Source organism: Crotalus tigris, unplaced genomic scaffold (assembly GCF_016545835.1).
Source record: "Crotalus tigris isolate CLP2741 ecotype Arizona unplaced genomic scaffold, ASM1654583v1 scf7180000024117.2648584, whole genome shotgun sequence".
NCBI classification, from domain to species: Eukaryota; Metazoa; Chordata; class Lepidosauria; order Squamata; family Viperidae; genus Crotalus; species Crotalus tigris.
The window spans coordinates 1,124,312-1,150,151 of record NW_024100394.1 but is presented as its reverse complement, the minus strand read 5'-3'; the positions used below and the strand labels follow the sequence as shown (position 1 = coordinate 1,150,151).

The 25,840-nt window shown below is 36.8% G+C and overlaps 1 protein-coding gene across 4 annotated transcripts in view; it reads right to left on the bottom strand.

Moving 5' to 3' along the window:
• ARHGEF10 (Rho guanine nucleotide exchange factor 10) overlaps nt 1-25,840 on the bottom strand; it is a 103,828-nt gene that overhangs the window by 60,083 nt on the left and 17,905 nt on the right. Inside the window, exons 3-15 of one of the 4 annotated variants that reach the window (XM_039322602.1) lie at nt 24,848-24,991; nt 22,808-23,107; nt 22,331-22,397; nt 19,395-19,474; nt 17,740-17,796; nt 13,234-13,397; nt 12,904-13,020; nt 11,305-11,443; nt 8,752-8,858; nt 5,528-5,605; nt 5,191-5,370; nt 3,454-3,570; nt 2,898-2,990 (exon numbers count right to left, since the gene is read on the bottom strand). In XM_039322602.1, the coding sequence (XP_039178536.1) occupies nt 2,898-2,990; nt 3,454-3,570; nt 5,191-5,370; nt 5,528-5,605; nt 8,752-8,858; nt 11,305-11,443; nt 12,904-13,020; nt 13,234-13,397; nt 17,740-17,796; nt 19,395-19,474; nt 22,331-22,397; nt 22,808-23,107; nt 24,848-24,991 (1,643 nt within the window). The other 3 variants (XM_039322603.1, XM_039322604.1, XM_039322605.1) reach the window with 3 other exon arrangements.

The window sequence follows — 25,840 nt, the reverse complement described above, 5'->3', positions numbered from 1 at the left end:
CAAGAAAATAATAGTCTGACAAGCTTTGATCTTGGCAAATCCATGTCTTATTTCATATTCATTTCAAGGAGCTAGCAAATCCATCTGTTTATTGTCTGTTTTAGGATCTTCCCAGGGACTGCATCAGATCCTTTTTCCCCCCTCATTTTGGAATGCTATGGACAAAATTTCTTCTCCTGTAGATTGCCACTTCATTGGTTGTGTAATATTTTTCAAAATGAGTATCTAGGGGTTTGGCCAGACTAACCAACTAATTCACTCACTCACTCAAGTCCTTCATTACCAAAGAATGCACTCCAACTGGTTCTGCAGTTTTAAACTCATTTGAAAATATTCCTTGACCACATTTCTATTATTCTAAGGATTCAACTCTGCACCTTCAATCTGCCCTTCACAATTTCCTGATGACACATATAGAAGAGACTGAAATAAAATAATTCAGGGTGTTGTTTTTTCTTTTGAATATGCTTAAGAAGCCTTATATTCTTCATCCTTTGCTAACCTCAGCCCACTCTTCCCTCATACCAGCTCAAAACTATATGTTCGTGTTCCCTCTTTGTGACCTGATCTTATTTCCATTCCTTACAGTATGTCCTACTTTGTTTTCAGATCTTCATTAAGCTTCTTGGGGCGTCTATTGCTGTTCTTGGAGATTTTTCCCTCTCATTGGAAATGATTGTAATTAGGCTTCTAGTGTCTCATTTTTAAAGAAATTCCTATCCTTACTGAGTTCATTTCTCTTCTCTTTCCAAAGGTTCCTACTTTTCTCTTTTCTGACAACATTAAAGTCTGCTTTTTTGAAGTCCAAGGTACTTATTTGACTTGAGTCTGTTTTAGTTTCCCTTAAACAACTCTGGCATTCTCCAGTATTCATGCAACCTTTATTTCTACAACTGAATTTTCCCTCATCTGCAAAGCTGGCACTTTGGTATAACTGCCAAGAAATGAACAATTTTAGGGCTCCTTTAATAATAATAGTAATCAACTTAGTACTAGCAATCTTCATAGTTATACTACAGATAAGTTTCATCAAAAGGATGTTACTCCAAAGGCCAGAAAAAGTAGAAGATCAAAGGACTGACATTTTATATTTTTTGCTTAACAGAGTCTGATATAATCTGGCAAGTACACATTACAGTACTGTAATTTAACATGATCAGTATAAATATGTAAACTCTCTGTATTGCCACTGCTTTCACTGTAGCTACCAGATCAGGAATGTTCTTGCATTCCATTCCTCTTTTCTTACAATTTTCGAAAATAACTGTAATTTTCATGCAGGTGACAACAGGGCATAACTTGTATCATTTCTTGACTTAGGATTTGACAGGATAACTGAATTGTATTTACATGTATAGCATTCAATTGCATCAATATCTAGTAGACATTTAACTAGGATCATAAAACAGGTGAATACAATAATTATAGATTATTGGGGTCCCCAGGGGGACAAACATCACTGGAGGTAGCTGATAAGGTAAGAAAACCTCATTCCCGTCTCATCGATCTCTTAGTTTTGGTTTCAGTATAGTTTTAAAATCTGAACCTGTGTAGTTTTAATGTTTTAATTATTTTTAATACTTGTTTTAGAACTTGTAAGCTGCCAGAGTCACCTTATAGGGGAGATGGGCAGCATAAAAATTTAATGAATGAATGAATATACTTAACACATTTTAAAAGCTTTCCAAAGCTGTTTAAAATAATCTACAGTTGAAGCCTCCTACGCACCAAGAAAATGATTCTATTGCCTAGGCCCTAATATCAGAAAGCTCTAATTCATGCACATTCCAGTCAGTGGCAGAAAACAATTGGAGGTTGTCTTGAGTCATAAAAATTTTTATATGCAGTTAACAGAACTCTGAAGTAAATTTTTGAAGGATTATGCATGATGTAGCGATAGAAAAGAGACAGCAATCCATCTGCTGTATTCTTTACTGCTTGAAGTTTCTAAAAACTTACTGGAAACATAACATAAATTGAGGTAGTTTAATATGATGGCTGGCACATACATAACCATGATGAGATTATTGTGTGGAAGAGCAGAGTAGACCTAACAGAGTTGCTTCAACTGAGTGAAGCTACTCTGGATCACAACTCTTATCTACAATGACCTGGTCTAAAATAAAACTCAGCTCTCAAGCTTTGGAAGAATCTAGACTTGCTTCTTAAGAAATGACAAGTTACTGACCTCATGTGTCCATTTTCTCAGACATTTTCCCCTATTTAACACCAGAATTATCAGTGTTGAGCTTCAGGTAGCTCATGATCTTCTAAGTGCAAATGTCAGCTGGCGGACTCTTGTGGAATACCACAAAGGGAGATCTAGCAGCTAAAAATTAGATGCTCATCATTACTTACAGAGTCCAGTCCTCCAAACTGGGTTGGAACTGTATAAAAGCATGGCCATCTAGCCAAACTAGAATCCAAACTAGCCTCCTCAGAAATAATCCTTAATGAACAGTATCAAAATTGGCCAACATGTCTGACAATAATAGAATGGGCCATCGTAGACAACACAGAGAACTGTCTCCATACTTTAACTCTATATTAAACTCAAAGTGATATTGATTTTAAAGTAATCCTAAAGTTCCTTTCAATGTTCTACAAGAACACTAGCAAAAACATAATATCCAGGAAATTAATCGCTAAAAAGTTGTGACTGTCATATACAAAGAACAATATGGGTGACTCTAAAACCAGACAACAATCCCATGAACTAAAGATAAACTCTGCACTTTCAAGTACAACTCAGAAATTAGTCACAGAATTGATTTTCAATGACAAAACAACTAACAATCAGATCCTATTACCATGTTAGTGTTTTAGCCAGTACTATTCAACAAACACCAAGGAAGATGGCAAACTCAAGCAATTTTAAGAAATGATACATGACTTGCCTGTAATAGAAGGATGAACTGAGGAAAACGCTGTATGGGCTTCATCATTAAGCCATAAAGAGTGATTCTATCAGGACTAGATTCTTGACATTGCTGTAATGAAAAAAGTGGTTTTTCTTATATTAGCCACTGAGTTTCTCAAGAGGAGCATAGATAAAATGTATGTCACATATTTTGGCCACTAAATGAGAAGAGAGGACTCACTGGAAAATATCTTGAAGTTAGGAAAGATTGAAGGCAAAAGGAGAAGGGGATGGCAGAGGATGAGATGGTTAGATAGTGTTATTGATGCAACATTAATTTGGGCAAACTCCGGGAGATAGTGGAGGACAGGTGGGCCTGGTGTGCTATGGTCCATGGGGTCATGAAGAGTCTGACACGATTTAGTGACTGAATAACAACAACAAGCATATACACATATAAACATGTTCATGGATAATCTTAAAGCTGAGCTAAACACTGGATGTTCAATATTTGTCAAGTAATCAATCTCCCAGATAATCATGTTGCTTTGATGGTCTACAATCACAAAGGAACCAAAATCCAAAATGCTCACCTTTAAAAACTCAAGGAAGGCAGGTTTTGTAGCACATGTTTTCTTGAGAATCCCCACAGCTGTGCTAAAATTGATTACATACTCACTATAGGCATCTAGTACCATGGATTTCGAGAACTAAACGACACAATAAAAATAAATGCACATTATCAGTCAGTTACAATATAGAACACATATTTCTAAAAGAGTATTCAAGATATTCAGCATATAGTCAAAAACTGTAACTTTTATTTAAAAACATTTGTCACTTTTTAAGGATCTCTACAAAAGGCTGAATTAGCAAGGTTTTACCAAGAAATCTCAGGCATGCTATTTCCATAAAATAATATTGTTTTGGCATTTGCCTTTAAGATTATACCTCATAATTTCAGTGTCATTGATACTATGATACTTTGTTAAGAGAACAACCTGGATAGACTATGACAGCAATAAATCAAGAACTGCCTGATTAAATGCTGTATCATTTGAGTCCATCCATCTGAGGAAGTGAGCTGCAGTTCATAAAGCTTATAATACGTTAGTCTTAAAACATGAAACAATAGGTCTGAGAAATCTGATTCTGAAACTTCTTTTATACCTTTGCCACTTTTAACTATAACATTTAGATAGGAAATGAAAAGGAAGAAGAAATTCAAACAATGCATCAAAAGGCAGCAGAGGTGAATCACTTCCATATCCTGGCCAAGAAAACAAGATGGATATGGAGGCTTTAGTTTTAGGATTCACAGTTAGTTTTTCCTACTTGAAAGATATGCAATTAAGATTTTTTAAATAATGATAAGCCTAACTTTCTGAACCAATTAGCAATGGAAAAATATTTTCAAAAGTATACAAATATGTCTGATATTAGAGTGAGGTGGCTTCTGAATTTATCTTTCATTTGAAATTGTCATCTACATTATCCAAGACTTAATAATCAGAAAGGTTTAAAAAAATGTAGCTTTTGCTAAGATCTTAAAATTGAATGCTTCTTGTTGCTAGGAAACTATTAGCACAAACTCCAAACTGAGTCCATTTAAAAATACGTTCAGTAAATGTATTAATGCATTATTTCACTGTAGGGATTTTATGGTGTCTTAAATACTGCAAGTATACACGTATAATACTTAGCTAAGTTTAAACTTTTCCAAACCAAGTGATGGTGATCACAACAGAGGATGACATTGTTAACATATTTTAATTTTTTAGTTGGAGCAGTGGAGTTCTGCAGTGAGCCAGAACCCAGTTGTGATTGATTGGTACAAGAGTGCTGGTTCCTGCATGAGGCAATCTGTGCTGTGATTGGTTGCTATGGGTGTGGAGGGGGAGTGTCCTTTTCCCCGTCTTTTTCTTCTGCGTGTCCCGTGTGCTCTGTGATTTACCCCCCGATGCTCCTGTTTGCCTGACTATCTTGTTTGATGTATATATTGATGTCAAATATATTTATTTATATAAAGCTACAAGTTTGTGTCAAGTGTTTTTTGACCCCCTTTGGACATCTGCTGTGCAATTCCCTGACAGACATTTTATTTTCTTCACGGTATTTATAATTCATCCCAGTGCCAAAGGAAGATAAAATTAAAACCAAAATAGGAACACAATAAGCAAAACGTTGCCACCATTTGTCTTTGGGAGTGCAAAGGAATCCGATCTGACCTTGAGACAAAGGTTTTTGTTCTTTTTTGGAATTTCACTTGTTCAGCCCATTTATGAATTAAACAGACTTAAGTAACTCCAAAGCTATGATCATTCACATACCGAGGCAACAAAGACATCCCCAATCATTTCAACAGAATCCCACTCCGAGACACGGCTTGCCAGGGCCATCTGAAACATTGAATGACACTGAAGAATTTCTTTAATTCGGTAGAAGACCATCTTCAGTTTCCTCTCGCTCAGTAATTTGGGCTCCATCTCTGAAAGAGGTTTTTCATATTGCTGAAATTTAAAAAAAAGGACATCAACTAATTATCAAAAACTATAATCAAATGAATTATTTTCACAATTATAAACAAAAACATCAGCAATAATGAACTACATAAATGAGATTCATTCATCTTCGTATTTATTTGGCTTCAAAATGACAGTTACTTACGTCTAATATTCTTTTCAGAGCATCCACATAGTTTTTCTCACTATCAACCACAGCGCCTAAAATGTATCTTCGCACTACCTGTGAAAATATAATATTAAATATGGCACAATCAGACACGTAATCTGCCATTCAAGGACACCTCTGCACAAACATTAACTTTATCTCCCTCAAATAGTCTCTTGTCACCTCTGATAAAGCAGAAAATCTGGTCAGTTATAACTCAGTGAAAGTGTTTCCACTATTTCAGAGACTTGTTCCTTATCTTTCAACTTCATATACAGGTAGGCCTTGACTTACAATCACAATTTGAACCAGAATTTCCATTCTAAGCAAGCAGTTACTTCCAGTTTTATGACCTTTTTTGCCATAGTTGTTAAGCGAATCACTGCAGCGGATAAGTGACTCATGCGGTTGTTAAGCAAATCTGGCTTTTCCCACTGAGCTTGCTTGTCAGAAGCTGGCTGGGAAAGTCACAAATGATGATCATATGACCCGTGATGCTACAATCATTATAAATTTATGCTGGTTGCTAAGCACCTGAATTTTGATCAAGTCACCGTGGGGATGCTATGGGAGGTTGTAAGTCCAAGGACTAATCATAAGTGACTTTTTTAATGCCACTGTAACTTTGAATGGTTGCTAAATTAATGTTGCAAATCGAAGACTACGTGTATACTATTCCTGCTGTAAGCATCTATATATAGGACATCTATATATTCCTGCTATAATCATGTATATAGGTAATTTATGGGAAATTACCTATTTAAAAAAAATGGAAGAAAACTTCCAGAAAAAAAAGAAAGAAATGGGGAGAAACAAAAAGGTAAGCTCAATTAAGAGGGAAAAAAACCAACCAGAAGCTAAAATCATATTTATCTAGCAAACAGACATCTTAAAAAGTATACTATGGAAAGCAGCTAAGGTTAAATGTAATAGGGAGTTTAAATATAAAATTGTTTGCAATTTAACAATATAAAGATGTACTGTCATTTAATGATTTAATGCATGCATTAAAGTGCAATTTTTTAAAAAACCCATTTCCACTGTTAAGTACACATTATTTACTTATTCTAACATGATGCTGACATCCAGCCTTTTTTAAAGTTGTGTCGGTAATAGCAAAAAGAGGTAAGCCATATTATTTAACTTTCCTCCAGTCACTTATATCCAGAATTACCTTTTGGTCTGCACTGCACTGAATAAAAATCTTTTTCCTGGAGTCCCACATTCACAGACAAATAAACCTGCTGCTTTGCTTAATTACACACTATTCTCTCCACAAAGATGGAAACAGATGGAGAAATTGTGACTCCAGAACAAGTGCCAGTAGCTATTTTAATCCTATCTGCCAGAGGATGGAGAGCCCCTGTAGGTTTTAAAGTAATCTCAGCTAAAGCCGTAAAAGGACAACATATATTTACATGATTGCAGTTTTTATACTTTTAAATAAAATAAATATATATTTTGCACAGGAGAGACCAACGTAACGGGTTGGGGAAGATTATTCATTCACTGTTTCCGCAACTGTAAATACCAGTAAGTCATGTTTGTTCACTATTTTGATCAAACAACTGCATACAATTTCAGTAAGCAATATGATATAAGATCTAACAAGAAGAATTAAAAAATGTTTTAACAGTTAACAAAAAAAATATTTCTGAACAAAAAAAAAGTGTGCAGTAAAATCCAGCAAAATATGTAGAAATGTCACTAATTTTGCCACTCTGAAGATACAGTAGATGCCTATAGTGTAATCTGAACAAAATTAGGATTATAGAACAGGAAGAATATCTATGTGTATCTGCCAGGATGTTTCTAAACAATAACTGGGTTCATTTACAGGTAGTCCTAGACCAGGGGTAGGCAACCTTGGCTCTTTTATGACTCATGGACTTCAACTCCCAGAATTCCTGAGCCAGCCATGCTGAGGGGAAAGGGAGAGTTTCCAAGCTGAGCCATGTTGGCTCAGGAATTCTGGGAGCTGAAGTCCACGAGTCATAAAAGAGCCAAGGCTGCCTACCCCCGGGATTCTATAACTGTCCTAAGTATGAACCAGTTGTAAATCATGTGACCAAGGGGATGCTGCAATGGTTATAAGTGTGAAAAATGGTCATAAGTCACTTTTTACAGTGCCTTTGTAAGCTTGAATGGTCCCTAAATGAACTGTTGTAAGTCGAGGACTACCTGTATCATAGGAAACGAAGAATAATCCACAATAATGGCTTAGTATTATTTGTGAAGCAGGTTCACGTGGTCTGTAATAACAGCTGCATTTAGCTCAGTTCCATAGGGAAAAAAAGATAAGATAAGAAGTCTGCAAAGAATGGAGACAAGGGATTGACAGCCCTGCTTTCCATTCTTTGGGATCATTTATCAGAATTCTCCAATCACACATTGTTTCGGGACAATCCCTCACAGAAAATGTCATCTCACTCTATTCTCCTTAAGTCAGTATTCTATGTACTCCATGAAACTTGATTAATTCCATTTGTGTAGAGGACCTCCAGGTTTATTCCTATTCTGCTAAAAAAAAATCTTAAAAAACATTGAGGCGAAACTTGATTAATTCCATTTGTGTAGAGGACCTCCAGGTTTATTCCTATTCTGCTAAAAAAAAATCTTAAAAAACATTGAGGCCTTCGTGAATTCTCAGACCAGCTAAAGAAGGTAGAAATTTCACTTTGAAATCATCCCCTAATAAAAATCAAGCTATTTTCTAATGTGCTAAATTGAGCCCAGACCTTCAGTGAGTTCATACTTGGACTAAATTGTTTAATCTAGCATTTCTTTATCCAGGGAAGGAGCAAAAGACACACAAGTGATTAACTACGCCACCTGGTGGCAAACAGCAGCATGTTCAGAATTAAATCTTTTTCACCCTATTTACTAATTACAAGACTGAATTTTAAAGATTTGAAGAAAATCACCATCAGGAAAGAACATGTCAAAATATAAGTCTACACAGAGCTGAATGGAATTATCACAGAAGTTCGTGCAATTAAGTTGTATTTTAAGTTTCTCTTCAAAGACTTTACTCAAGGAATTTATCACGTCAGGATTTGTCTCAACAATCAAGACAATTAATTGCATTTGAATTTCAATTTTGTGAGAGACAAATGTACATAAATTAGACATAAGATGTAGCAAAGTGACTTTACTGTTAGAAATTAAGCTATGTACAAAAAGACTGGGGATTAGATTTCAACAGCATCCAACACACAAACCTGTTGTTGGGATAATCCATCTGGCATCGGAGTCATGATTGCTTCTGTGTGAATGCAATCTACATCAATAAACAGCTCCTCTTCCTCTAGACAGGTAGCTCTGTGTTCTAGAAAAAAACCATATTAGAATTTCATCCACATATACATAATCAGTCCTAAAAGTATTTATTGCTCAAATAATATTTTCATTTGTTCCACCATTATTGAGTAAAAACGTTGAATTTCCACATTCATCGTTCTAAGAAAAATTCAACATAGTTACCAATCATTTTTATACAGCAATATTTTTTTAAAATAATTAATTCTCTAAAGTAGGAAACCTATATACTCTGTCCAGGAATCTACAATGCACAGAATGCTGTCATGCATCAGTGCAGCTCTATGCAGGCAGGGGCTATGTAAACCACACATTTCTCCTTTACCAAGTCATTGGTAAACATATAAATGAAAAAGGAGGTTGAATGTACATTTGCTGGTTTAGGGATAGCAATGACAACATGAAAAGTCTTAAAATTACAGAATTGAAGGTTATTCTGGATGTGATTAACGGTATTACAAGGTGGAAGTAGAGCATGTGGAAGAATAAATGGGATATTTAGCAAGTGTTTTAACATTAAGGGGGAGTTAGATGGATCTATAATATATTCCTGGAAAAATGTATTTGGAGTTTTCATGTGTGTGTTTTTTAATGTAGATATGTTCAGGTTGTTAACTGAGATGCATTGCAATGAACTAGTGGTTTGACATGGAAATGGAGCAAAGAACTGTCAATTATACATAAAGGGCAAAAACTTAAGAGGAAAGAACAGGATTTGTGTATCTTAAAATGTTTACTAAAGATGCAGAAATGGACACATAAACATTTTTAGACTTGCAAATGCTACTATAAATGTAACAGTAGCATGCAGTTCATTGTGAGGAATGTTTCACAAAAGAAGCAAAAATAAGCTCCTTTAAGAATATTCTTCAGTTCACCATGTAATATGGAAAGGAGCTTTGACTATATCAGGAGAAAAGTAAAAATAAGTTAAGTGCAGAGGGGACAGGATATTTAAAGACCATGTATCAAGAATATATTACTTTTCTTCTGTACAATATCAGATTATCAGAGAGGGCCTGGAGACGTCTCTGCAGTTTTCCTGGCAAAGTTTTTCAAAAGTGGCTTGTTATTTTCTTTCTTCCTATTCTCTCGTATTTCCTTGTATTTTTGTTTTTGTTATACATATATTATTGTTAACTAGTCTACAATTTCTTTAATTAATGTATTTAGATTTGTTTATGGTTTATATTTGTTTTAAGACTTTTTGAAAAAATATTAATTAAGCCTGTATTCAGCTCTGGGAAGGTCGGGGGAGGGCATGGGAGGGTTGGGGTGGTTTGGGGAAGGGAACCGTATTGTTTTGTAAAATTTAAAAATTTTCAATTAAAAAAAAAAGTGGCTTGTTATTGTCTCCATCCTAGGGCTGAGAGAAAGTGACTGGCCATCTGGCTTTGTGCCTAACATGGGACTAGAACTCACAGTCTCCCAGGTTCTACGTGGATGCCTTAACAACTACACCAAATTGGTTCTTTTCTAAAATATACGGATGCTAAATAAATGTGGACACAAAACAAATATGAATGACTAGTATGAAAAAGGTACACCATGCTAGTTTGATCACGGATGGGGGCCAAACAAATATGTGAAGAGAAGAGGAAAGGGAAATCCCCCCCCCCAAAAAAAAAAACCTTGATAGTTGAACATCTTGTCTTTGATGAGATCCTGAGAAGAGAATTTAAAAGAAATGCTGTGAGGGAAGTGGCAACAAACATGATAAGAACAAGCAAGGAAGGACAGAAAATTTGTCCAGTTTGTAAGGACAGAAAATTTGAGGAGGCAAAAGTACATGGTGTTTGTGTACCATGCCTTTCCTTTCTTCGCCTTACTATCTCACTCCGCATAACACTGCTTGCCCTGAGTTGCAAGCTGGTGTGCAGGTTGTGTGCAGGTTGTGTGTGTTTGTGCTTGTGTTAAGTCCAAAGTTTTTCCTCCAAGACATCCATTAATGAAAATTAAGTAGTCAACTATATGTATAATCTTTAGAGGATTTGACTTGATTTGAGAAACTGCCTCAACTGAATCACAGAGTTGACCTATCATTGTTTTCACAACTTCCGTCAAAAACCATAGCATATTCATCCAGAGCAATGTGATTTTAATAGCAAAAGTACCAGAAATAACATTATCATCCCAGTCAAGATTGTTTCCGTTTCTGAGAGTGAAACTTCAAACAATTTCAGTTAACTTCTATTGTTCTGTTAATAAACTCAATTTAATTGCATGCACGCAAGCGCGCACACACACAGTTTTTAATCTTAAGCTCAATTCTATTTTTTTTTCTTCAAAAAATAAGTTCAATTAATATTTCCTTACCTGAAAATCTGGATGATATTTCATAAGGCTACCTATGAGCTAATTTAGTTTTCTGAAGCAATGTGGTTTGAAAGATAGTTACACATTTCAATGCTATTTTGCTATAAATGGTTAATTAGTAGTGGACGATTAGTGCATACCTTGACTAATAAAGGACTTAGTTCTGATGAATGACCGACCTTTCTTCACAGCCGCTTTAGTTTTTTCAAGTCCGTCTTTGGTGCCTTCCCTTGCTGCTCTCATGAGCTTCTGCATCTGCAAGATAGGGACAAACAGATCCTGCATGTTCAGTGAGTAATCAGAGTGGAATTCAAAGTGTTACAAATGTTATAGCAGATACAAGCACTGCTTGTAAAAAGAACAATGTCAGGTTGTGGAGACCAAAGTCAACAATCTATGCTCAAATGATTAACACCTGGTCAATAATATGCCAGCTTTTTAAAATGGTGTTATCTTCTATATTTATACACAGAGAAAGATAATGAAAATTTACACACAGTATTTTCCAGTATTTTACTTTTTTAACAGAATTTAAGTAAACTTATCCCCTTTGCCATTTTTATACCTACCTCCTGCATCTCTCTCTAGACTTAACCTTAATATCAAGATACCACATCTCCAAGTTAAATTTAATATACTCTCAAAAAGATCAGAACATTTGACTAACATGTTCTGAAACACTGCTGCAACTTTTAATGCTTATTTTTATGGAATTTATATCTCACTTGAAGTGGGATGAGCAGAACAAATTAACATTTATAGAAACCACCCTACTCCTTTTCTTTGATTGCATGAATCTTCATATCCAGAAACTGGGGAAAGGGCCAGTATGAGAATTTCCCTGCATAGCTCACCAGGCATATCTGAATTTGGAGAAAAACAGGGACAAGTGCTCTCAATTTTCACTTGCATTTGCAGTTTCAATCTCTCTGCTCCCTCATGGAAAATGTTTTCCCTCTGATTCCATAACAAACTAAAGTAATGCTGGTATCCCAATTACATGTTGCCTAATTAATGCTAAAGGATATTTATACTGAAAAACAACAACCACATTTATTCAAACTCCCCCAAAAGCTAAAATCTACATGATCTTCCAGAGCAGTGGTTCTCAAACTTTTTAATGCCACGACCCCCAACCAGTCGTAAGTCGAGGACTAAACCGGTCATAAGTCAAGGACTAAACCGGTTGTAAGTCGAGGACTACCCAACCGATCATAAGTCGAGGACTTTCCCTGCCCGGGAGCGCTGCACATGCATGGTGCCGCCCCCTGCGCCGGCCGAGACGTAGCTGGCAAGTGGCAGAGACGGAGCAGGCTGACCATCGGCTGGGCCACCAGCTGGCCCAGCCCAAGGGAGATAAGGCACCTGCTGGAAAAGGAGGAAAAATGGCAGACAGCCTTGCTTGGCGACCCCCGTGAAATGGTCGATCGACCCCAAATGGGGTCCCGACCCATAGGTTGAGAACCACTGTTCCAGAGAGACATCCCATTAGTAATGACGACTCATCTAGGTGAATTAAACTGCAATAGCATAGCCAAAAATCCAGAAAGAAAATTAACTGTATTTTTCATTCCCTAAATATTAAAATGGCAGTCCAAAAAGCTGGCATAAAACCCAATAAAATTATTTTACGGTGACAACAATGCAAACAGCACAGGGTGAATACATGCTAAATTTTTTTCATCAGCTGAAGACCAATTGTTTTAACATTGATATGGTTAGAAAATCAACAATGTTACCTTCAGCTCATGTTTTTGCTTTAGTTGCTGAATCTCCACTCCTCCCACTGTGTTGGACATTAGATCTTTCATCTTTTTCTCATAGTGCTCCTTTAAACGGGTTAGGTCATGAGAAAGCTGCAGCACACAAAAAGATACAATCTTAAAATTTACTTTAAAGTGATTTATGCAGTGCCATAGGATATTCTACTTCTTCTTTCAAAACTGCTTAACCTTTAATGTATTTGTTATGGCTTGGAATTATGTAATGCAACTGGATGATATAAACATAGGCCTACTACAACTTTGGGAAGCACAAATATGCTAGAAAAAGCCATCAGAATTACATACTTGTCTTCTGTGGTTGCCACGCAGAAAAGAACTGGGTATTCCATTTTTATACTCTGAGTCGCTTTGTTCTTCATAGCTTTCAAATTCACTTGAACTCCACCCATATTCTGGAGAGCTATTTCCACCTTCATCTCCATTCTCAACATCATCATAAATCATCTCCTCTGCATCCATTAAAAATATAAATATAATTAAGTTATATTCATGTAAAAATTCTATCTCAGATATCTATGACTGTAAATGAAAATCTTTCTTTGCTATTTTCAGTCTGAGGAATGAAAAATAATGAGAGATTTATAAGGAAAGGTCTATTTTCAATGCACTAATTTTAAAATTTGGACTTTAGGCTTAGACTCGCTTAAAAAAACAATCTCTAGGAAATGCAGCTTATTTTTTTAAAAAAAATCTGAATTTAGGCTAATATATATTTATTGTGTTTAAAATGTTTAAGAATGACTAGTATTTTCTTCCATTACTTCATATCTTACAAACTCCATATCCATTTATTTATCTATTTCCTTTCACAATTCAAAGCTCATTAATAATTTATATTATTGAAAGAAAAAATAAATCATTCCCAGTTTAAAAAAAAATAAAATCTTTAAAATTATAAAATCATAAAATTAAAAAAACATGACATCCTAGTCATTGGTCCACCACAACAGTTTTTCTGAAGGCAAAAACTATAAAAGACAACCTAAAATCAAGTAGACGGCTATCCCGAAGTACAGATGCTACCACAGAATAGCACACCGTATGTGCTCCCATGAAGTGCCAGCTTGGTGTAATGGTTAAGACATCAGGCTAGAAACTAGGAGACCATGAGTTCTAGTCCAAAGCCAGCTGGGTGACCTTGGAAGGAGGCAATGGCAAACCACTTTAGAAAAACTTTGCCAATTGCAGGGACTTGTCCAGGATGTCTTTGAGAATTGGATATGATTGAAGGGAAGAAAAAAAAATATGCCTCCCTACTATGTAACTCATGGAAAGTGGGACTATCAGAGGATTCTCCCTGGGAAAATAAGTTTCCCTGGTCAAGTCTACTTGGACAAGATGGCCCTAAGGATACTCTGGAGCCAAGCCATACTAGCACTTGGAATCCCACTTGGAAGCTAACTGGGAACTAGTTCAGATCTCCTGTGCCTGCCCCGAGATAGAGCTCCCTGGGCTGTTGCATGCGCAGAAAGGCAGGAGTGCTGCACTGATGCCTGCGCCAGCCCAGTCCTCGATCTCCTGTGCTTCTCTTTAGACAGTGGGCCACTGCACCTGCTGAAAGGCAGGCACACCAGCAGGGGGAGTCCTGGTATAGAGACCTCAGCAGAATCTCTGATTCTCTGACTCTCTGATGCATACTCTTCATCATCTGTTGCTCCTCCCTTTCCTCTCACTCTTCAGCTGGCACTGTGCATGCACTCTTCCTGCTTGCATGCACAACTGCCGCCCATGGTTGGCAAATGCTCCAGTGGATCAACCAAATGTTGGAGCTTAGAGGGTTTTTTCTTTGGTTCTTGTGTTTTTAAACAAATCATGAACTCCCAGAGAACCTTTAATGACCTCTCATGGAACCCTAGGCTTCTGCAGAATCTTAGTTAAGAACCCTGTTATATATCAGAGTTATCGTAGGGTAAAGAGTCTTTAAAAATTTTATAAATAAATAAAAGGGGCTGGGTGAATTAAGATAAGTAGTGCTATAAAAGAACTACCTGGTGGAATAGAAACAATTGATTTCAGTCAAACTGTGTATTAATACAATATAAATACATTTGTGTAGTTTTCCCCAGTTAATAAGCACTAGTTGCATACAATATCACCCTGTATAGGATTTCAGAAAAAATATATCTGTTTAAATGTAAAAATCAAGGAATGTTTCTTTTGGCAATGATTTCTATCATGAGTGATACAAAGTATGAGTAGATTGCAAATATCCTGAATAATCTAAAAGAATTATGGCAGGGAGCAACAGTACGAAATATAACTGAGAAACAATTAAAAACATTCTATATAGAGATGAAGGAGCAGAAGAAAGATCTGGACAACACATCACATCAACACAACAAGTAGCCAGATAAAGATCTGGACAAAGTATCACATCAACACATCAGATAAGTAGTATTCTGGGAAAAAAATTATGGGTCACAGCAGACATAAACTGTATATAAGTCAATATACAAAAGCACAAAACAACAGGTTTGAGATAACATTGGCTTTTGGCAAACCCTTCACTTGTTTAGAAAAACATTACCCATCTGTCTTAGCGCAAAGAAGGGATGGTAAATGGCATAAAATGAGGAATGAAAAAAAGATGAAAATTCTCTTACAACATTCTGTTATACTGGTTCATATTCATGATAATGAGTATCATGATAATGATAAAGAGAGGGGAAGAATCCTTTAGAGTGAGCAGTTGGCATATCACATTGTCTATTGTGGTGTCAAAACAACTTCACACAAATGGCTAGATATTATATAGTCTTCTAATTGTCATGGGGGCTGCAGCTGCTGGGAAATGTATTTGCTCAACTTCGATAGGACTCCCTTAATCTTGAAAAATATACTTGAAGAAAAATGTGCAGGATGGAACAACATCAGGTAAAAAAGAAAAATCAATATGAATAATCAAGAAAATCAGCAAAATGGGTACATTTCAGGAAAGTGGAAGAACATGTCTTTAATAAATTACCAAAAATTCAGATATGAACAAATCTAATACCTATATAAAAAATCTCTAAAGTAATTCAGATAAAATAAAAAGATGCTAGATATTTTACACAAAGGGACATTTCTGAAGAATTGCTTGGGAACAGCAAAACCGCAAAGTGTTTCATTTTATAGCACTTGTAAGTTACCTCGCTCCCAAAGGAGTCTACGTGATGTACCACAAAGGCATCCCTTCATAAAAATAATTAGATCCAGAATAGTATTTAAAACAAAACAAAACAAAAACACCAAAAGTGGATAAAGCACCCTAAGTAAAGTCCAACACATGGGTGTCTACAATCAATCAGCAAAGACCAAAAGGATGTTGAAATGAAACAGCTTTTACTGGTTTATGGAACTGAAGCAGGAGCTTCAGCTTCAACAGACCCTCACATTGTGACCTGATTTGGCTAGGATGGATAGATTCAATTTTGGCAAGGCATTGTTTGATGTATCCTGGTGCTGGGTGATTTAGGGCTTTCAATGTTATGACCATATCTTCAAACTGAGTAGTGATTATTCCTTTTGCTAGATATCATTTCTAGGGAAGTTCAAGACATCTAGAGACAGAACATTCCAGGAAACATCAGAACATTCCATATTTCTTCTGGACTTCTAGAAGAGGCGGCATTCGGAGCCCTCTCTGTGGGCACACGTGCCGTTGCCCCAGCCTCGCCTCCCCCCATGACACCCTCCTTAACAGCAGCCTCCCTGGAGGCGAGTTGCCCCCGAGCGTGACCCACACAGAACAGCGCAGTCAGGGACATGGCAGCCAGGCAGCGTAGACAAGACTCTGCCCTCATGCCCCATCCCGCACAGTTGATGCTGCGGGGCGTGGGCATGGCGCTGCTGGGCTGCCTGGGCGATCTGCGGTGGGCCCTGGAGATGGTGAGTGGCCTTGCGGGCAGGTGGGGTGGGGGACGGGTGGGGGCAGAACAGGGCAGGGGGTGGAGTGGGGGCGGGACCAATTTTTGGGAACTCAATCTCTAAAAGGTTCGCCATCACTGAACTATAGCAACCACTTCTGAAATGTATGAGTCTACCCCAGGGGTAGGCAACCTTGGTTCTTTTATGACTTGTGGACTTCAATACCCAGAATTCCTGAACCAGCCATGCTGACTCAGGAATTCTGGGAGTTGAAGTCCACAAGTCATAAAACAGCCAAGGTTGCCTACCCCTGGTCTACCCATAAGTTAGGAAGAAAAACAAAACCGTCCAGTGATCTGGAATACAGCCGCTGCCCAGAGTCACTGTTATGGGATGGGCAGCCATATAAATTATTTAAACCAACCAACCAATAAATAAAAGCATTCTAACCTTAACACAGTATGTGTTGCACATGTCTAATTATTTCCTTGATCTAAATCCACTTCAAATCAAACTTTTCACTTCAGTAAAACTTGATTGTACTGCATATAAATACAGAATTGAAGAATAGGTACACAATCCAGAGCCCTTGGTGAACCTTCAGAAGCCTTTAGCAATTACTGAATTATTAAATGTTTGGAGAGTAATCATATTTATTAATTTTAATTGCATGGAAATGAAATACATTTTCATTTTTATTTGGCCCCAGTCATCATTTGGGGTGCATAATCCCCAGCAGGCTATTCTAAAGCCAAACAAAGCCCTTGACCTGGAAATTATGGATCCCCATTCTATATGGTAACAACATAAAATATGAGAAATATTGTAGAAGGAGAGGTAGGGAAAAGTTAAATATTTCTTCCACTTGGAACGACTATCAGTATTTTACCCTCTAATATTACTAATTAAAATTGAATTTAAACTTTAACATTAAACTTATACCTGGTTCAGAGTCTGAATTTTCTCTTGGTACATCATCATATATTACTTCATCAGGATCTAAAAGCAAAGGGGAAAAAACCTTCAATGCATTGTTACCGGAGAAATTCCTTTAAAAATAGTTAAAACTGGTAAGACACACATCTAGAGATAGATTATAGAGCCACAATAAAAAAGGTAAATACACGAACACACAAACATACATATCATATTCAGTTTTTTTTCCTAGTCAAAAGCATATTATTCATTTGATGCTGCTTCATAACTTCAAGTTAACAAGATGAAAATAAAAATGTTCTAAACCAGCCTTTTGATTTCTCCTGCACTACCCAAATTTCTGCTTTGCATTAGGAGAAATCTGCAGAAAGCCTAAAGTTTTGAAATACTCTTGTTTACAAATAAATCTGCAAAGATTTGTTTAATTCTTAAAAGTGCACATGTAAATGCATTCATTAGAACACATGTTGATGGATTATGTATCTAAATAAGCATCTTAGATACATAAGCTATAAACATATGTTCTAATGAATACATTTGCATAATTGCAGTGTTAGTAGTAAACAACTAAATAGGAATTTTAGAGTTGAAAATGCATCTTCTATGTTGTGATTCCTCACATTATACAATTGTTCATGTGGCAATTTACTTTTTCAGCACTGATTCTTTAATATCTAGCCTAAGTATAACTACTACAGAGAGCAATTCCTTTTTATTTTACATCCTTTTCAGGAGCATTGTTTAAACTGTAGCACATGTGCTCAGTTCTTGTCTGTTTCTAGTACATAGTACCACACTTTCAGGTGTCTATGAATTCAGATATGTTCTTTCTCATTTCTATCACAGTATAAAGTTTTTTTTTTAAAAAAAGGAACAAAAATTCACAAAAAGCAAGTGAGATTTGAGCCAAGAAGTAAATCCCATTAAAAAGGGAAATTAATATCCAATGCATATATTATTTCAGAAAGTCAATTCAAGTTAGTATTCTCAAAGTTTAAACTCCTCAGATATCCTTACAATGAGGAAGTTTTCTTCCAGATTTACTGGGAAATACAAGGAAACACACATCAAATGCAACATTTTGTTTTTCAGGCTTTGTTTATACCTTTGAATTTTTACAAAATATATGCCTTTCAATTTATTTGTTTCACCTAACTCACATATGTAAATAATTTTCTTATCAAGCAACTAACAAATATTTTTCTTTAAGAGTAATAAGATACGATTGGACATAATACAATATTTATTTTTGTGAACTACTGTAACATTTCTGTAAACAGAGAAACAATCTCTGAATTCGGGGTGTGCAAAATATAATCTTTCAAACTGTTACAAGCTTGAAATGATATGAAATTTCCCACCCCAGCACCAAACAGACTATTCAAACATTTAAAAGCTTTTCAATCTTGGAACAGGATGGTTCTGTGATTAAAAGAGTGCCAAGTTTCTTGAACCAGTTTATTACATACTCAAACTGACACATTTTGCAAACAATTTTGCATTGCCTACTTGGAATTTATAAATATCATCTGAATAATGAAAACAGTCCAAGCATCCAGAAGATGTTGTATAATTAAACAATCTGATAAATGCAGCAATCTGAGCCACTGACCCAAGACTGTCAAATTCCTGCAGAGGAATTATTGGTCATCCATACTCACTCTCCATCCACTCTGTATTTGCAGGATCAGCCACCCATTTGGCCAAGGCATTCTCATCTGTGATCCCCTGATTATCTTCACTATAAATTAAGCACACAGAGAGAAAATAAAAATGATTTTCACGTGTTCAACTGACTTGAAGCACCATCTTCCTTGCATGTTGATTTGGAAACTCCATTAAGTTTAATGAGAGTAGGAGAATATGGAATTCCATTAATTACTACAATGATAATTACTGAATTTAAAGAGATCTTCCACAAAATGGTGTCCTCAACAACATACTGTTACTTAAAATATGCTTCAAAAAAAATCTAAGTTGCTTCTGAGTAAAGTGGCCTGAAACCATAGGGCTTAACATTGTGCAGGAAAAAAGTGAACACACAAAAGAATCTTCTTTGGTAGTGGCATAAGTGGTGCTCTGTAGGCTTCCATGCAATCCTTTCAGACAAGACCTCTGACAAGACATCTCCCAAGTTACCTAAAGTAATGCTAAACATAGCTTCACGCCTCCCATTCAAAAATAGTGATACATTTGCACAGTGCTTTTTTTTGTTAAAAAAAAAAGGTGCCGGAACTCACACACGTCATACAACCCACCTTGCCTACCCTACAAGGTTCCATCCAAAAAAGGTGCCGGAACTCCGTTCTGGGCGTTCTATGACAAAAAAAGCCCTGCATTTGCATAGCACTCCCTCCCAGCTCCTCATTAGTCTGCCTCTCTCACACAGGCATCTCTATCACCCTACAGAGTGAGAGTGTTTGTACCTCCTTGCCTTTGTCTAGACCAGAGGTAGGCAAGCTATGGCTCTTTTATGACTACAGAATTCCTGAGCCATGCTGGCTCAGGAATTCTGGGAATTGAAGTCCACGAGTCATAAACGAGCCAAGCTTGCCTACCCCTGGTCTAGACTCTAGAGGTCATCCAGATTTTTGCAGATAAAATGAGGTGTGCTTGTTTTCCCTCTCCTCATTCTTCCAGGAGGAGGAAGAAAGTGAGAAAATGAAGAAAGCAGCTAGCAGCAATTCCTACAGTCTTCTCCTTCCTCTCCTTTCTGTGGAGGCTCTGCATTTTGGGTTACCCTATCTTGGCTGCCCACTAATAGACAGGGCAACAAGATGCATAAGAATCTGTTTACTACCATCTCGGGGTTTGCATTTCAGATATCACAGTTCTACTTCACACAATTAGGTATGCTGAAGTACCGGGCAATGGTGGGGTGAAAAGGGCAGTCCAGCAAGCCTTAAAAGTGGCTTCCTCCCTGCCTTTCCTATATTTATACTAGTATTCTTTCTGAAATGATTATTCATCTAAAATATAAAGCATGTTGTCAATTCATCTTGAGGCTTTGCATGTACAAAATAGAATATTCTTTATTGGCCAAGTGTGATTGGGCACACAAGGAATTTGTTTCAAGGGCATTAAGTTCTCAGTGTACATGCAAGCAACAAAGGGTTAAATCATAAGATACAGGCATAAATCATAAGATACAACCAACAGATAGGTGATAATCATACGATACCAATAAGAGTAGGTAATGAGCTATGCATGCTTCATATTTCATCTCCAAGTTAGAAAAATATGTGACTCCTATAAAGTTTTGTAGATAGATTCCATGCTGGTAGACCTGGGCACTCTGAAGATCAAATCCAAAGCACTCTAGAGACCTGGTAAAAGGCAGTCTGTTTAGTAATGGTCAGGGCTACGGTTCTGCTTTATCTTTGCTATCCACTAGCAGGTGTGACAAATCACACTCCGGTTGCCTTGACTGCCCAAAAGCTATTGAGCAAACAATCTGCTTAACCACTTCCTCTCTCTGGTATAGTCTGATAGAGTAGCTGCTTTTAACATGGTCTCCTCCACATAAAACAAGTGGCAAAGATGAGCTAATATGCCGCTCTGCATTAGAGCTATTTTATTTCCAGTGTCATCAGCAAGAGACAGGCTAGGAACAAACACAATCTCTAGCCCTTGCAGGAGGACTTTCTCTCAGAAATATTTGGAAAACGGCCTTGCTCTCATGGGCTCAAGAGACTTCGTGGCTTTCGTTCAAATAAGGCCATGTGAGTTATTGCCAGTACGTTCCCACTGGCTCTAAATTTAGGAATCTGATTTGGTCCATGTTGCCTAGCAAATGTTTACCTTTTGTTCCCCACCCACTAAGAACCCTGGTTTGAAAAACACTGACTGCAGCTCTAAACGGGCAATGTCCACCTGAACTGCTTACAAGAGACATTATAAAGGGAAGATTTTGGAAAATGACTCAGAAATGAGTCGCAGTAATAATTAGGTGGAAGCAGATAAAGTCAGGCTGAAGTGTGAAGAAACAGGCACATATTAAAGAGAAAGAGCATTTACTGCCGTAACTATAAGAAAAAAAGATTTTAAAAATCTATATAAAATAAGAAAGTTCATTTAATGCAGCATCTTGCTTTGTTCAATAGTCAAATAGTTTTGGAAAAAATGATAGGCATGACATTGCTACAGATTGATAACCTTTATTGTCATTTTTTACTATGTGCACAACGGCACACATTAAAAATGAAATTTAGTTGCTTGCTACTACCTTCAAGAAATAATAAAGCATGTGTAGCACCAGATATACCAGCCTATATCCAATAATACATAATCAGACATCAGCAGTCTTCTGGAACAGATTTTGGACAATCTTGATGAGGAGCATCTATTTCATAGATGGATGTCATTCCATCAACAGACAGGCATTATTAACCATGGCCTGTGTTGCTAAAGAAGTTGAATGTGACTATGAAAAGATGGACTGTGGAAGGATCTTATCACTTTTACCTGAACATGTATTAATCCTGCTGTCCTCAGTTTAAAACAGTAGTCTAGTTTTCTTTTTTACTGAGCTCCAGATGCGCTATGGCTACAGCTTTGTTGTTCTTTCACAAAAAATGTCATTAAATATTTGAATTACCTGTTTGGAGGCTCTTCTGAACTCTGAGAATTTGAATGACCATCCTCTGCTACTATATGAACACTTGCTAAAGAAATGATACAATTTCTCAGTCACAGTAATGTTAAACTGAAAGCATTTTAAATTAACATTCATTATAGTATTTAGGGGGAAGAGAAGAGGGTAGGGTCCTATTAAAAAAGAATTTATTAAGTTTATTAAGAACACAAACCTAATAAAATAGACATTTTCTAGCACAAAAAATAAGTTGTCAATAGCACAAAACTATCATTAACAATCCACATAAATCTTATTGATATTACAAAATATATTTAAGCTATGTATTGGGTTGCAAAACTCAATGTACAACCCACTGAGCAATCTGCATAGCTTTGGATTACACAGTGGGTTCAAAATATCCAAGAAATAACAGGACCATTGACAGGAAAATAATTGTGTGGGTTTTTTTTAATATAATTGTCCATAGCTCTACACTACCTTCCTCATCCACAGAAGGGTTGCGGATTATAACAGGACTGGAATACGCCGGCAATATCAATGGCAAATTGGATGGCACAGCATAGCCACAAGGTACCGGAACCGAATATCCACTTGAGAGGGTGGGACTTATAGTTCCATCTTGTGTGCTTGGCTCTGGTGACAGCAACAGCTCCTTTTCCTGCATTGGTGAAATGGTTATGACAGAGTATGGGTTTACCCGTGGTAGGATGCCCTCTGCATTGGCTTTGGAGCTCTGCATTTTCTCAGTTTCTTCTAGGTTTTCTAGATTTTCATTCCCTTGAATACAAAAGATACACACTGCTGTCAAAGCAACTCTTCTCATAATGAAAAAAAAAATCAAACTTCCTCCCTCTGCAATATGGCTTCTCCTCCCCTTCAAAAACCAAGCTACTTTCTACATACTGCACTTCAGATCTGCAGGCAAAAAGGTGCTTGGAGCACACATCCATTAGTTACATAATACTGGTCTTCAGCTCCTTAAAGCAGCTAGGATAAAGCAGCTGACTTCTTGGGGAAGAAAAGCCTTGCAATGGCCAACATCAGCTCTTTTTACCACTTGTTCTCTCCCCTGAGATTTTAAGGCAATCAGGAGAGCCCTGGTTTCCAATTACAAAAGGAAAATGCTGAGGGTATGTTTATGTTTGAAGGAAGATTTGTTTCAGGTGGAAGAACAAAAAGGAAGAATTTGCAGCTGACAGATAGCTGATGGGGAAGGAAGAGTGGGCTTGGACTTCAGCAAACCAACAGCAGGCAAGCTGAAAGGGGAAGCAAAGCTCAGCAGGTTCACCACTCCAGCAGAAATGGTGAGAAATTACAGCCAGTCAACAGGTGGTAAAGCACCTTCCTTTTCCACCTCAGCACAGAAGTATAGTTTCCTCCTGTACCATTAAAAAAAAACAACTCCCAAAAGGCATTTGGGGCCCCAAAAGAGAGGTGAGGACTGACTACAAATATTTTTATAGGTGTTTATAGTAAAGACCCAATAATAGTTAGACAGAATGCACTGTTATTTTAAGCTAGATTGCATACAAGCAGAATCCATAACTTGAATGTTTAATCTGTTAGGCAAACTGTTTGGCCTTGAGATTTAGAACAGAGTGGAGATGTTGAGTGCTTCAGATTAAAAGGGGAAAGGGTGCTTCAGAGTGCACAAGGGCACTTATCTGTAATTCCTTAAACCTAATAGTTTTTTTTTTTCCCCTGGGATTGATAACCATTGAAGTCTTTTTGGGAAATAGTACAAATCACCAACAAACAGACCATTTTTATCTTTCCTGTGTTTTAAAGGAAAGCCTTTAAAAGGCTTCTGTTATAAATTTAATAAACTTGCTTATTTTCCTAACTTCTACCTTAACACTTAATATAAGTATAGTATAATATAGCATAGGCTGAGTAATAACACTATGTCAATATCTATGTGTATATCTTAATTCAAATAGTTGTATAACAATTCTGTTCTCCTTTGTTGCCTGTTTATACCACAGTTTTTCAGCCACCTTCAGGTTGGTTGCCTTCAATTGCTGTCAGCTGCTGTTCTTAATTGGAGATCCTAAGTCTTGTAAACGTCTCTCCACTGAGCACCAGGCTGACATAGATAGAAAAACCTCAGCAACTCAAGCAGTGACTTGTCCTGAATTATACAACTCTCACCATTCAATATAGGAGCATTAGAAAATATGACAATTTTATACAGCAGACATGCTGGCCAACATGAGAATTCCAGAATGCTGCATTTCTTGGCACTAGAGTAATCTCTGAATCTATACACTAAGAGTGTCATCTCACAGTGGCTTAATTGCATAGGTCCCTAAGAGTAATTCATACGCAGCTTTTCCTGGGACAAAGCTCATTTAGGTTTTCATGCAATGAACAGTTTTAATTTCTGAGGGTCTGAATTAGTTCAATCCATGATTCCCAAGAATGAATATTTGCAAGTACCATGGAGTTACTCTCAAAGGCAATTCATATTCACAAAAAGTAACATTCTCATGATTTATTTTGCCTGGAATCATGTACCTATACAATTTGCCTCTTCTTGAATTGGCAAAATATTTTGTCTGTCTGCTTCTGGTATCTCATCTCCGCTATCAAAGTCGAACTGTTCTCCTTCTTCTTCCTCTTCTTCATTAGCAGCAGTAACTGGTATGTCATTTCCTAAAACTAAAGAGTGGACATCTTTAAAAGACAAACCAAACCCTTGAGTATGAAATGAATAATAATCACATTTTTAACACTTGATATTAGGACTTAGGATATTAGGACTTCAATATGCTTCACATATCAATCTTACATTCAAATCCTATGAATGTCTGTTTTCAAAATTATAACATATATTGATTACTGCAGAACTATTGTTGGAAATACGGTATATAGGAAGTATATGGTAAAAATTCAGCAGATACATGAGAAGAAATGCCACTATTTAGTTGGTAGCTGTTATTACTCAAAAGTAATGTATGCAATATATTATTTTGATATACATGCAACCAATTTATCCACCATTCTTAGAAGCAAATTAAAAATATGGAACTTCCAAATAATCAATGCTGATACAGAAGAATGCAGACAATCTGCTCTTAATGATCAGCATCCTTACATGTCCACCGAAAGGTCTATAAAGCCAGTAAGAATCTCCAATACACTTTCAACATTTAAACTGTTTCATGCCAAGGTGATTTTCTATACAGCCAATATCATGTTTGACTACTTCTAAAATCAAAAAGAACTACCTGGATTCAAACAAATTTATGTCAGGAAGCATTTGTAAGCTTGCCCTTTTATAAATATATATAGGTAGTCCTTGACTTATGACCGGTTGCTTAGTAATCACTTGAAGTTATAGTAGACCCCCCCCCCCAAAAAAGCTACTTGCAATCAGTTTTTAAGTTCATTGCTCCAATGCCCACACAGTCATTTGTCCTTACAATCAACTGCAAGGACAGAAAGGGAAATACAGATGCCGCAGTGGATGGGGGGGCTTGGATGGCCTGGGGTGGGGGGTCATGAGGT